The sequence below is a fragment of the Bidens hawaiensis genome, unplaced genomic scaffold, assembly GCF_021521415.1.
Source record: "Bidens hawaiensis isolate Kalapana, Puna unplaced genomic scaffold, B.hawaiensis_p1.1 tig00009693_1, whole genome shotgun sequence".
NCBI lineage: Eukaryota > Viridiplantae > Streptophyta > Magnoliopsida > Asterales > Asteraceae > Bidens > Bidens hawaiensis.
In genome coordinates this window covers 538895-551767 of record NW_027491727.1, presented here as the reverse complement: position 1 = coordinate 551767, position 12873 = coordinate 538895, and the positions used below count along the sequence as shown (strand labels likewise).

At 34.0% G+C, this 12873-nt stretch overlaps 2 protein-coding genes across 2 annotated transcripts; one reads left to right on the top strand and one right to left on the bottom strand.

Annotated features, from left to right (window-relative positions):
• The first annotated feature begins 1422 nt into the window (after positions 1 to 1422).
• On the top strand, positions 1423 to 3374 carry LOC143533453 (protein DETOXIFICATION 55-like). The gene is made up of 2 exons (XM_077028236.1): positions 1423 to 1891; positions 1968 to 3374. The coding sequence occupies exons 1-2, from the start codon at positions 1784 to 1786 to the stop codon at positions 3372 to 3374; spliced, it is 1515 nt and encodes a 504-aa protein (XP_076884351.1). The 5' UTR covers positions 1423 to 1783.
• Positions 3375 to 6985: 3611 nt separating this feature from the next.
• LOC143533451 (dynein 8 kDa light chain, flagellar outer arm-like) lies at positions 6986 to 8460 on the bottom strand. Its single transcript, XM_077028235.1, has 3 exons — positions 8269 to 8460; positions 8087 to 8192; positions 6986 to 7133 (listed from the first exon to the last, which is right to left on the bottom strand). The coding sequence occupies exons 1-3, from the start codon at positions 8443 to 8445 to the stop codon at positions 7051 to 7053; spliced, it is 366 nt and encodes a 121-aa protein (XP_076884350.1). The 5' UTR covers positions 8446 to 8460; the 3' UTR covers positions 6986 to 7050.
• Between the last annotated feature and the right edge of the window lie 4413 nt (positions 8461 to 12873).

The following is a 12873-nucleotide window of genomic DNA, read 5'->3' as shown; positions in this document are numbered from 1 at the left end:
TTTTCTCTATCCCCCACACCCCCATCAAATAATGTTGCATCCTGGTCCCTATATGCATGTGTGTTACTTGGAGAGCAAAGATGAAAGGGGGTCACAATTCACACACCTAACTAATTTCTAAAATATTCCATTTCTTTTTAACATAATATTAACTTTTTTTTTTTAAATGTGGGATCACCTACAGTTCTTCATTAACTATTTGACTTTAAATCATACTTGTTCTGGCGGTAACAAACCGCAAGAACATCACATGGAGACTCATCATTAACTATATGCTTTTTGCATGTGTAAATTCATTTGTTCCATCAAATATAAAATCTTTAAAACATATACAAATAAGAAATTAGGAACATCTGACTCGATGCTCAGTTTTAAGACAATTTGACTATTTACAAAAGTCAAAGTAAGCTAATCTTGTGGACAAAATCAATGAAACCAAGAACAAGAGAAACACAAGTATATGTGAGTTAAGAAATTTCCAAAAACAGAAACGTTTCGATCTTTGTAGGACATCCTATAAAGTTGGCGTATCATGACAAGAAAAAAATTGAAAGTAAAATGAAAAGTTTAGTATAAAACTATATACACTAACAACGGTTATTCTAGTGAACTCACAAGTTACAAGCATAACTAAAAGTTTTTCAATCATGGTAGCCCATAAATACACTCACGATCATCATTTCGTCATATGACATTGTACCCGAAATAGTTTTTGCTAATAAAAAAAATAATATGAATAGACAAGCATGTAGTGGGGTAGTGCATGCAAGTAGTGTGACTTAAGTGAGTGAAAGATTTCTAAATCTCAATTAGTGGTTGGTAAAAGAAAGGATTTCCCTTTCAAGACATGAAGGGTATCAACTTTCCATTTAATCATTTTAATGGAGTATTAATCAAGATTCAAATTCTTGAAATGCCTAAAACCTTCTAAGACCAAAAAGCCACAAAAAGAGTTGGATTATGAAAGATGGTTGCATTTTGTGTAACCAACTATATTATGAGAGTTGTTAAGGTGGGATATAACTGGATGGTGTGATATCTCTTCCATCTGCTTTCCTTAAAGTAAATAAAAAATAAAAAACCCATCATTAGATGAAGTAAACAATAATCATTTTTCTACATGATAGTCATTGAAAGTGAGATAAGTTTGATTGATGACAATTGATTTATCATAGGTTGTAACCAAATCCACATGCGCGGTTTTTCATATGAATTTGATTTGAGATTTCACCATACGGGGGATTCTCAACTATTCATGTGCACACTCACACACAGATAGAGATAAAGATGAGAATAAACTGGTCAAATTTCATAACATGTTTATGAACTTATGATTATGATACAGTTTCGTAACATTTGATGCTAACAAGAAAATATGACATCTTTTGAATAGCATATGCAACTTCTCAAGTGGTCCTTGAAATAAACAACACAGTCTTAGTTTATAAATACAACTCTAAGCTTCACATTGTTCATGCTGTCGAATTAAAGACTATCACATGTGGCATCTGGTAAGACACCAACATAACATGTTCGTAAAAAGATGATGTCTAAAATAAGTACATATATCATGTGTCATGTGTTTATGTAAATATCATTAACTTTACTATGGTCTAAATACATTCTTTGCTTCTAAAAGTATGTTTCCTTTTTTTTGACATCTGCATGTATCCCTACCACCTTTCACTACTATAAAACCATGCCAAATCCTTTCTAAACACCGACAACTAAGCATCTGTCCTCTTATCATTTCTCTCTCTTATTCTAGATCATTATATTTTGTATGCATGAAGAACTGAAGGCATCAATGCCTTGTATTAAATCGTATATTTCAATGTTGTACAAGCAAACCATGCCTGATTACACTCAAATCAATCTCATAGTTCCGATGGTAAGCAACTGTGATCAATATTGTTTTAAACATAGATTTATAAACATGTTATGTTTTATGTTATGAATTCTTGTAGGTCATTGAAGAAATGAAGATGATAACTACCATAGGTTTTCCACTCTTCACCATGGGGTTGGTGAGTTATGTTAAAAATATGATTTCAGTTGCATGCATGGGAAAGCTAGGTAGACTTGAGCTAGCCGGTGGTGCACTAGCCATAGGGTTCACAAACATAACCGGCTACTCGGTTCTATCAGGGTTAGCCATGGGGATGGAACCACTTTGCAGCCAAGCTTTCGGTTCAAGAAACTTACACATGGTTAACTTATCCCTACAGAGAACCGTTTTTATGTTATTAATTGCATCATTACCAATTGGGATTCTATGGGTTAACCTTGAACCAATCATGCTTAAGTTACACCAAGACCCTGAGATCACACATATTGCTAGTTTATATTGTAAATATGCAGCCCCTGATCTTATTGTCTATTGCATTCTAAACCCTTTATGCATATTTTTAAGAACCAATGGGAAAACATGGCCATTAATGTGGTGTAGTTTACTGTCAACAGTTTTACATTTTCCAATCACCAACATTTTAGCCTTTAACCTTAACCTTGGCCTTCAAGGGATTGCACTTTCAACAATAATAACCAACTTGAGTACATCGGTTTTCATTCTCGGTTACATGTTTTTCACCCATACACACAAGTCTGAACCAATGACTGAACTCGAGTCATCACTAGGTGAGGGGTGGGGTGTGCTGTTTCGGCTCGCGGCTTCTAGCTGTTTAGCGGTTTGTTCAGAATGGTGGTGGTATGAACTAATGACGCTTTTAGCTGGTTATCTTCATAAACCGTACATTGCTTTAGCTACATCTGCTATAGTAATCCAAACGACCTCGTTAATGTACACATTACCATCAGCACTTAGCATGTCGGTATCGATTCGAGTCGGGAACGAGCTAGGAGCAGGAGAACCGGGTCGTGCTCATTTGGCAACATTAGTGGCAATAGGGCTGGCTATTGTAACATCATTTTTTGGGCTTTTGGGGATTGTGTTTGGAAGAGAAGCATGGGGAAAAGTGTTTACTAATGACAGCGAAGTTTTGAAGTTAACAATGGCTGCTTTACCTATAATTGGAATATGCGAGCTGGCGAATTGCCCACAAACCACATGTTCTGGGGTCCTACGTGGCAGTGCAAGACCGTCTATTGGTGCTAGAATTAACCTATGCTCGTTTTACTTGGCGGGTACACCAGTAGCCATATTTTCAGCTTTTGTGTGGAAACTAGGGTTTTTGGGATTGTGCTACGGGCTTTTGGCTGCACAGGTGGCGTGCCTACTATCAATCTTGACTGTGATTTACAGGACAGATTGGGAAAAAGAAGCATCAGATGCGATACAGTTGGTAGGAAGAAGCAGTGAGTGCACATATGAAGATCAAATGATGGAATGTGAGCAAGAAATTGAGTTTATTTAGTCATACACGTGTTATATGCTTTTAGCAGCACACGTGGCATGTCTATTATCAATCTTGACTGTGATATACAGGACAGATTGGAAGAAAGATGCAGTGAAGGACACATGAAGATCAAACTATGAAATGTGAGCTAAAATTGGGTTCATTTAGTTAATAGTTACTACACATGTATGTACAGAAATTGAAGTCTGTTATATTTCTCAAATCATTCAACGCATGGCATGTACTAATATTTCCTATCTATATATCTTCTTTTAGTCTTTAACATTAACTACAAACAAACATAACACTATGTGTTGACCATTGTTGACTGCCTAGTTAGTGATGTGGACTTCCAAGTCAGCTTACTTTGTTAATCGGTAGTTATTTGGTTAAAGATAGTTAAGTTGTTAATCTTATTTGCTATGCATATAAGAGTAGGGCTTTGTAATTAGCGATCTTCAAGTTCATTTCAATAATATTCTTAATTTCTTACAATCATGGTTATTGAAAGCCCTCGCTTCTTGCGCCCAGACACATTTTCCAGGCAAAGCCCAATATATGTGCTTCTAGTTGCTAGGCCCTCGCGTTTTGAAGTTGTCTGACACCTCTATTGGTATTTGAACCTCTACTATTTATTACTTTTTGAACTTTTGGTTTTCATGTTTTAAACTTTTGGTACTTTTTACTTTGAACATTTTGTTATTCAAGTTTTGGAATTATATTTAAATCTTGACTCGTTTAGAACTTTTGGTAATAATTAGACAATATTACATGTTATATAATAGCTTTTGTATATTTTATATAAAGAAGGGGCATTTACATATTTCCCCTTCCTAAACTTTGAAATTACATATTTTCCCAAACTATGCTTAAAGAGCATTGTACATTTTGCATTAAAAACTAGTATTTTGGGGAAATATGTAATTTTAATTTTTCTAATACATTATATATTTTAATTTTTTTAAGTGCGCTTTTTTCCTTAGGCAGGGCCGGCCTGTATGTATATAGAACCTAAGATAGGGCTTTGGGCCCCCAAATATTTTAGGCCTCCATTTTATAAAATATATTATTACATATATGTATATATAAATAATTTGAATATTAGTCTGCAATTTAACCACCGGTAACATAATATCTCAAAGGTTGTAGTGGTAATTGTTCCAACTTCTAGGCGTGTAATCCGGGTTCGAGTCTTAGTGGCTACTTTACAAAATTTTTCATGTTTATGTTTTATGTTTTGCTAAAGATAACCGTGTAGGTTTAATTTTTATGTTTATACTACAGTAGACCAATCTGTATGCTATTAAATTTTAAGGATTTTACATATTTCCCCTTTCTAACCCTTTGAAATTACATATTTCCCAAAATACAAGTTTTTAATGCAAAATATACAATGCTCTTTAAGCATGGTTTAGGGAAATATGTAATTTCAAAGTTTAGGAAGGGGATAAATTTTTTTTTTAAAATGGTAAGCCAAATAAATTGCAGAATTATTTTTATCTTGATTATTTTTTAAGTTTACTTTCATTCAATTTTGAGTTTTTGTTTCTTTCAAAAACGTCTTTGATCATAAGGGATATTTCGGACAAATATTTTGAATTTTTATTACATAGTTTTTACCAATGTTTAAATCAGTTCCTTGATACTTACCGTAAATTTTTAATTTGACCCGGTTATTTTAAAACCGACTCGTTTTTGGAAAAGGGCCCTTAATCTTTATTTTGCTTTAGGCCCCCAAAATGATTGGGCCGGCCCTGTCCTTAGGCCATCGCGCGGCCTATGCTCCTTGAATGCGTCTAGCGCCTTAAACCATGCTTACAATATGAGGTTTGGTGTAACAGTAAATGGATAAAAACATTCCATGTGTTTGTCTATTAACTATTACCGAAGCTGTAAAATAAAATGAAACTGAAATTACATAAAATTGTGTGAGGTGAATCAAAAGAACAGAGGCCACATCACATGTAAAGCACTTACCTAACCTAAAGAATAGGTAGAACCTGCAGATGTATAATAAGCTTCTTTCAACAATAGATAACAGTCATCCTTTAATTACATGAATTGTTACATGTAAATCGGTGAGAAATAATAATGTTAACCTAAATATGATCTATTAAAACAACACGGTTTCTGGAATTTGACAGATGATGATAAGTAATAAGTTAATAACAGGTTGTATGTTAAATCGATTGGGCAAACGTACCTGAACTTGTAAAAATATGCAAAATCATCATCTGGATAACTGAGAATGCTTCTTCGACGATGAGGATTTTAATTTAAGCTTCCGTGAACACGGTGTTTGCTTGTTTAATGCAGCAACCACCAGATTCCAGTCACCCCACAGTGATACTCTATGGAAGAAGTTAATTGGTACCAATTACCAAATGAAGCAAAGGTAAAAAACCAAGAAAACTGCCTTTTCATAATTGAATTGCAGTGGGCCCAATAGAATGATAATAAGTTTGGAGGTAGGCAAACCGGGTTTATTAAGGAACCGGAACCGGAATAAGTTTGGATATAGTTAAGTGGGTTCGGTCAGATAGGAAACAGTTTCGGGTATGGTCCGGGTTTTTGTCAGGTTTTGGCCGGCCTGGTCCGGATCGATTTCAGATCCGGGTACAATTTCTCTGAGAAACCGAAACCTATTTCAGATCCGGATACAATTTCTCTGAGAAACCGAAACCTGGTTCTTTGCCCACCTCTAATAATAAGGGAGACTTTTAGTTTTAGTGTAAGTTAAATCCATCTTTACAATGTAAATATGACCATGCTAGTTTTGTTTTCGTTTGCAAAGACAATCTTAGAAAAGTAACTATGACTATTCTAGAACAACAAATTGATTTTTATCACAATCAGAAGTTTTTAAGTTGTTTTGAAACGTCTTAAATGAAAGTTAAGGGAAGACGGAGTTACTTTTTCATTCGAGTGTGATTGTCCTTGAAAACGAAAGTGAAAGTCTGGAGCATTGTTGATCACATTGTTAGTATTAAAATTCAAATTTGCTAGAGTAGGCAATTTTCGACTAATGAGTCAAAACTTAGATTATTAAAATTCAATTTGTGATATGTATTTAATCCATCGCAAAGTGTAAATTACATAATTTGGGTTACGTCAAATGATCCATTATGAGCAAGTAGATTTGGCGTTATTAATTTTAGATTATTAGTTGAATATTCTCCGAGTTAATTTTAAGAATAATTTCAAATTTACACTAAAAACTTGCAACATATCATGTCGCGAATTTAAAATATTAACGTTTAATGTGTTCATTCAAAATTCTTAAAATTTTACATTTATAAGATGAAGATTGCATTCTTCTATTTCTTGTTACACTCATACTTTCATATAGCAAGTTCTAAAGGAATTTGAAACTCATATAATGTTACAATGTTATGTTAAGTAAATATAATATTATATCAAGTACTAGTGAAGTATATGATGAAATTATCCCTGTTTTTTCTTTTAATTTTGATCACTAGTTGGCTTGACAAATCTTGCATCATGAGATAATAGTTGAGCTTAAGAGATTCTTGTGTGAAAGAAGTAGGCTTAATTAAAATTATAGTAAATCATTCAATCAAGATAATGGATTTAATAGCGGAGACTAATACAATATCACAATCCACAAGCATATTCAGCTACAATTGGTAACTTGAATACAGCAGTAATACATACATATACAATGGAAGCATGCTTAACCAGATTTGAACAGCAACACTGCCTTTGATTCCAAATAGAAATACACAAAGTGGTTTGTCTCATGAGTCACGTAAGACCCTGCAAAACCGAACCCATCCGTAAATTATGTTGCAGTTTGTTGTTACGTCCATTAATCTCTTCAAATCTTATAATAAAGTCACCAAGTTTTTACGGCATTACGCTATATTAACAATTTGGCATGATAGTTTGTTTATCTGTTTCTAATACATATAAAGAAAATCAACAACGCTTCAGCTTTGGTCTTACATGGTCTCACAGCGTAACTATAAGATTGAAAAATTTTAGAACACCTTTGACTTTCTTGGTATTTAACCGTTTTAAACTCTGTTTGTAAATCAATAGAGACCCAAAAACAAAGAGAAAATATGTACAAACAAGATACGTAGCAGCTAGAAGGTTGAGTTAAAAGGATCCAAAAGAACTTCTAGTTATGTAAAGCAAAATCACACCTGATTTGACAAGTACGATTGACATAACAAGTCAGACACGACACGACAGGATACACGATTACCTATGCTTCTATATAAAACACGATACGATAACTAATCGTGTCATTTTCTCCAAACACAAACCTGTTTGGAAACAGGTTACGCGACACAACCTATTTAGGGACACGATAAATATCACATATGTGATGAAACAAAAGTTGCCAAAAGTTCTTAAAAGTCTTAATTAATCCATAATCCTTAACATATTTAAAACAAAAATGCATAAAATTCTAAAATCTAACATCCACTAAGTAGGGCATATACTTTATTAAAAATAAGCGGGCCATTGATAAGTTAACAAGTGCTTAACCATTTTAGACACGAACTTAAACAGGTCTTAAGCGTGTCGACCTTTTTAAAACACGGAACCTGTTAAGCCCAAACCCGAACTTGTTTAACACAATGTCGATTCGTATAATGTAACAGGTCCGTGTCAGAAATTGCAGGTTAAGAGTGACATCACACACCAATTTAAAGCTAGATGAGTAGATCTACAGACGGCTAAAACAAAACCGAAATTACCAAAGTTTTTGCCAACGATACAGTGCCACGTAGGACCGTGATTCTTATCAAATTGCTTCTTTATCTGCTCCGCCACATCCTTCTCCACACTGCAATTCTCAAACGCCTAAACACACACTCCAATTATTATCAATTCATAACAAACACAATCAATCAAATCAAATCAAATAGAAATCAATTACGGAAATGGCGATATTAACAGCTTCATTTTGCATTTCCTCTTTCATATCAGCACTCTTAATTACAACTTTTCTGGTGCCGGAAGTAGAGGTTGATAACGAAGATGCGATGGTGGTTTTCCGATCGTCCGCCGGAAATGTGACGCCGGAGGGAGACTTCTTCCTCTCTTGTTCACTCATTTTGTAAGTGAAGTAAATTTAGTCTGGTGAGTGGGAAGAGGGTGCGGCGTTTCGAGCTTTATGTGTGAATAATACTACCACCGTTTCAATAATTAGAGAATCTCTTATTTGTGTATATGAAAAGGTTTTGTTTTATTAAAGTGAATTGACAGAAATGGCAACAACGTAACAAGTTATCATAAAATTGTCGGTGGTTAACTTATTGAGAGAAATGAGATTCATTATTCTTCTTTCTTTTTATCATTTTCAAAGAGAGTAAGCAAGACCCCCTAGTGGGACCCAAAACGCCGGGGAGTGGGACGGGGGTTGATGTGGAGGGCGCTTCCCACAAAGCGTTGGAAGGGGGAAAAGAGGGGAAGCTAATTGGTTGCTTTATTTATTTGGTTTTTTTTAATATAAGAGTAACTAGTTTTAGAGTACGAGTCACACACACACGAGATGATTTAAATTATAAAATTACAAATAATTACATAACGTATATGAAAAAATGTATTACATCTATGCTTTTATCTATGCTATATGTACATAAATTAATTTTATATATATCACAAAATGATTTTTTTAAAATGAACTTAATAAAAAAAATGCACGTGTAAAAACGTACCCGATAACGCTCTTTCTATTGAAAATTTCATTTTCAGTGTAATGTGTGTATAATTGAAAGAAATTTGGTCATTAACTAATTTCGAGAATAAGACTTCTCAAATAATAGTAGTTCTAACCACTCAGCCTAAATATAGAATAAGTGTTATCTTTGTTGATATATTTATCAATTTACCACCCATCAAAGGAAAGTAGAACATTAAATTGCAACGGTGGATGTTCTTCAAAAACTATGTTTTTCTTAGTTACACCATGAAAAAGATTTTAATAAATTTCAGAGAGCTTCTCAACTTTGCATGACATGCTTTCATACAACATTCTTAAGTATATATTTATAATTTAATGATTAAAAAATTACTTTGTAAAATGAAAGTATATTCGAGTTTTGTATTTCTTTACAATCTTCTATAATATACAATATGTTAATGATAACATTTGAAATTATGGTATTTTCAATATTTGACAAACATGGTTTATTCTTGATTTTTGGATTTCACCTTGTATTTTTTGAATACATAGTAAATAATATGTTAATATTTATTTTTATAAAAATGTATAGATATAATATAAATTGAGTATAAAAGGAAAGCAAATATTTATTGATCTATTACATATATTAGGGTTAATTAAGATATTGGTTTTGGAGGGAAAAATATTGTGAGAATTAACCATATGATTACAAGTGTCCACAATTATTTTACTTTATTAGAATAGGTTGATAATAAAATAATAATAAGACAATAATTTGAAGGGGCTCAATCCACTACACCACTTTGATGTAAAACGCCCCTATAAAACTATAGAGAAAGTAGATGAGAGAAAGTGTAATCGCTTTATGTCTCATATTCAAAGCATTAGGTACATGTGTATTGTGTGGCAGTTAATATTCCTAACTAGAACACTATAAAGTGAGTGGCGAAGCTTACGCTTAGTCACGGGGGTGACTGAAGTCACGGATCCAAAAGTTTTCAGGTTGACAATTCTGTTCGTGCCGGTGATTCGGTTTGGGTCGGTCGGGTCAAACAATATGACATCTATATATCTGATTTTTCTTCATTCATTCAAATGATTGTTCTTACAATAAAAATAAATAAATAAATTTAAAAAAAAAAACTAGATAGCTTTTTGACCAACAAAGACCTGATAATACGAGAGGAAGGGTGAGTATCTATAAGAAGAAATACAAAGCAGCACGACGACCTTTAAGATCTTTGAATGCTCAATTATGAATTTCGAATCAAATGTTTCAGCGATTTGTTTTTCTATGCAAACCATCAAACTTAGTTGATAAATTTCCCATGATTTACCTAAGGTTGAGGTAAACTATAATTTCACCATACAATACCAATTATAAGCTTAGTTGGTCAATTTCCTCAAATCCTCAATTCTACAATTACAAACCCTAATTTTATAATCCTTTAACATTAATTAATATAAATGCAATAGAATGTTTAACAACAAAACAAAGGTGAATTATTACCTTGCAGACAAAGGTGAGTAAAGCGCGGTGGACAGCGGACAGTAGTGGCTGAAACATGGGCGTAGGTGAGGATGTGAGGTAACAGGTTTTTTTTTTCCGAACCCTAATCAAAATTGCAATCCTCGGTTGTTTTTTGTTGTTCAACAAGTTTTGATTTTTACAAATAGACCTCTTCAATTTTGAGTTTTATAAAAACAAAGGTTTTATTATTCGACTATTATTTTGTAACTTTTATTTATAAAAACTGCAAGGTTTTATATAAAAATCAAACGATAGGGTATTATATGTATAAAAAAAAATAAGTAGTGACCATTAGCTTTTTGAAAAAATACGTTGGGTGTGACCACGCTTATTTCAAGTAAAATCACGAAATTTACCATATTAACTGAAAAACGATAGTGACTGGGGCCACCCTGGTCCCTAAGAAGTTGCGCCCTAAAAGTGGTGCATAATATATGTGTAAATGGTAGTTAATAGATATAATGAGAGTTTAGAAGAAGAGCGAGATGAATTAGTGTGATTTACATAATTGGTGTTATTGCGATATTCATAATTTTCTATGTATCATGACTCAACACAATATTATCATGGCTTACAAAATGCGTATGCTGACATCATCGTCTAGATCAATAACATTCATCTTGCATTGGGAGTTTTTGTACACATCTAAATCCAATGGATAAACATCTTCGATAGTCTCCTTAACTAAACATAAAACAATTTAAATCTTTACACTAGTTGATGTCTTTTTATGTTTTTCTTTTGCCAATCGTATCGAAAACTTAGTCGTGAGAAATGTCTTCAGTAGTTTCAACCTTGGAGACAAATGTCTCATTCCTCTTTGATTGGGGGAGGGAGACTTTTCTATTAACTGCTATAACCCTAAACTTCTTGGTGTTTCTTCCCTTATTTGGGAAGTTACAAGCCATTTGCTTAATGCAATTATCTTTTACAGGTGTTGCAAGGGTCTACCACATAAAATGACTAGCCACATTTTTGCATAATGCTATGACCCTCATGGTGAACATGACCAAAACACATTCATCATACGATAGCATGAGGGCATGATGCTCTAGGCGGCATGAATAGTGCCCTTCTACTTCTTGCAAGCTGCTCCAAGTCGGGTAAGGGCGGGCTTGACGTGCAAGCGGGCTAAATTACTTGAGTTTACCTTGCGACAGTTTGAAAAAGAAGAAGTTGAGTTAATTTACCTTCCAGTCAAAAGTTGATGATTAAGACTACCAATATTTGTGGCATTCAATTAAGTATTTCTACATATGTTGACTATTTCTATCAAACTTACTTGTTTCGTTTGTGGGACGCTCCACCTCACGGCATTAATGGCTATAGACTTTTTCTTCAAATGACTTCAACTAAAACGATAAGGATCCACGTTGCCAAAGCTATCTTGGCATCGTTCCGTTTGCAATTTTGCATGAATCTTTTTTGGGGCCACTCGACGACCAAAGGTCTAGCCCTAGGTGTGTCTTTCTTAGATATTGCCATTCAAAACCAAAAATGACAAGATTCCTACTATAAAATCAACCCTTTATTTCTCCCCAACATCAAACAATTCTTCTCGGCTTACGAAAAAAAGGAGAAAATGTTTCTCAAGTTATTCACCAATAATGCCATGATTTTGTACCAATATATCTGCCACATCCTTACTCGGGCAACAAGAGCAATGCGCGTTGGTCTAGTGGCGCCTCTCCGGCACCCATGGGATCACTATTATCCACAAGTGGCATTTGTCGAAGAACGTATCGTCATGCCCGGCCATTCATCACTGAGCTTTATCATCAATGTTCTTCTTGCTTTGGTAGAAATCAAGTCACAAAGCCAACCTGGTTTCCCTTTTAAAACTCACCCTTACCCCGTCAGGGTCTCGGTTACCAGTGTCCTTATGTATGGCTTGGCTTGTGCAATTGAACTTGTTGTTTTTGTTGTAGGTCTTGACCGCAATTCGGTTTATGCCATTATTGCTCGATTGGGAAAAATAGATTTCTTGTGCATCTTGGTTGCATCTTTGTCATGTGTACTATATTATTGATTATAGTGATACTACCTTAGGTGTAACAAGATGAAACATGTAATATGCAAGTCGTTATCACCATGCATGAATGTGATAGTATTCTGATGTCACACCCCGACTAGCACAACGCGGAAGCGTAAAACGGGAATGTAACAGACACCTCTGATATCAACACATTGTTTATAAAGAAACATTACAAACTAATTTACAATATATTACATTTCTTTGTTCTATCGTTGTTTTCCAGTCTAGGTGATACAAACAAAACTAGTTCGTTAACTAAACGTTCTTACTACTAACGTCTTTGCTTCTA

Coding starts and splice junctions, on each gene's coding strand:
- LOC143533453 (XM_077028236.1), top strand. CDS start 1,784: ATGCATGAAGAACTGAAGGCATCAATGCCTTGTATTAAATCGTATATT. Junction 1,892..1,967: donor TCAATCTCATAGTTCCGATG/GTAAGCAACTGT, acceptor GAATTCTTGTAG/GTCATTGAAGAAATGAAGAT.
- LOC143533451 (XM_077028235.1), bottom strand. CDS start 8,445: ATGAGTGAACAAGAGAGGAAGAAGTCTCCCTCCGGCGTCACATTTCCG. Junction 8,193..8,268: donor CTGTTAATATCGCCATTTCC/GTAATTGATTTC, acceptor GTGTGTGTTTAG/GCGTTTGAGAATTGCAGTGT. Junction 7,134..8,086: donor TATCGTTGGCAAAAACTTTG/GTAATTTCGGTT, acceptor TCGGTTTTGCAG/GGTCTTACGTGACTCATGAG.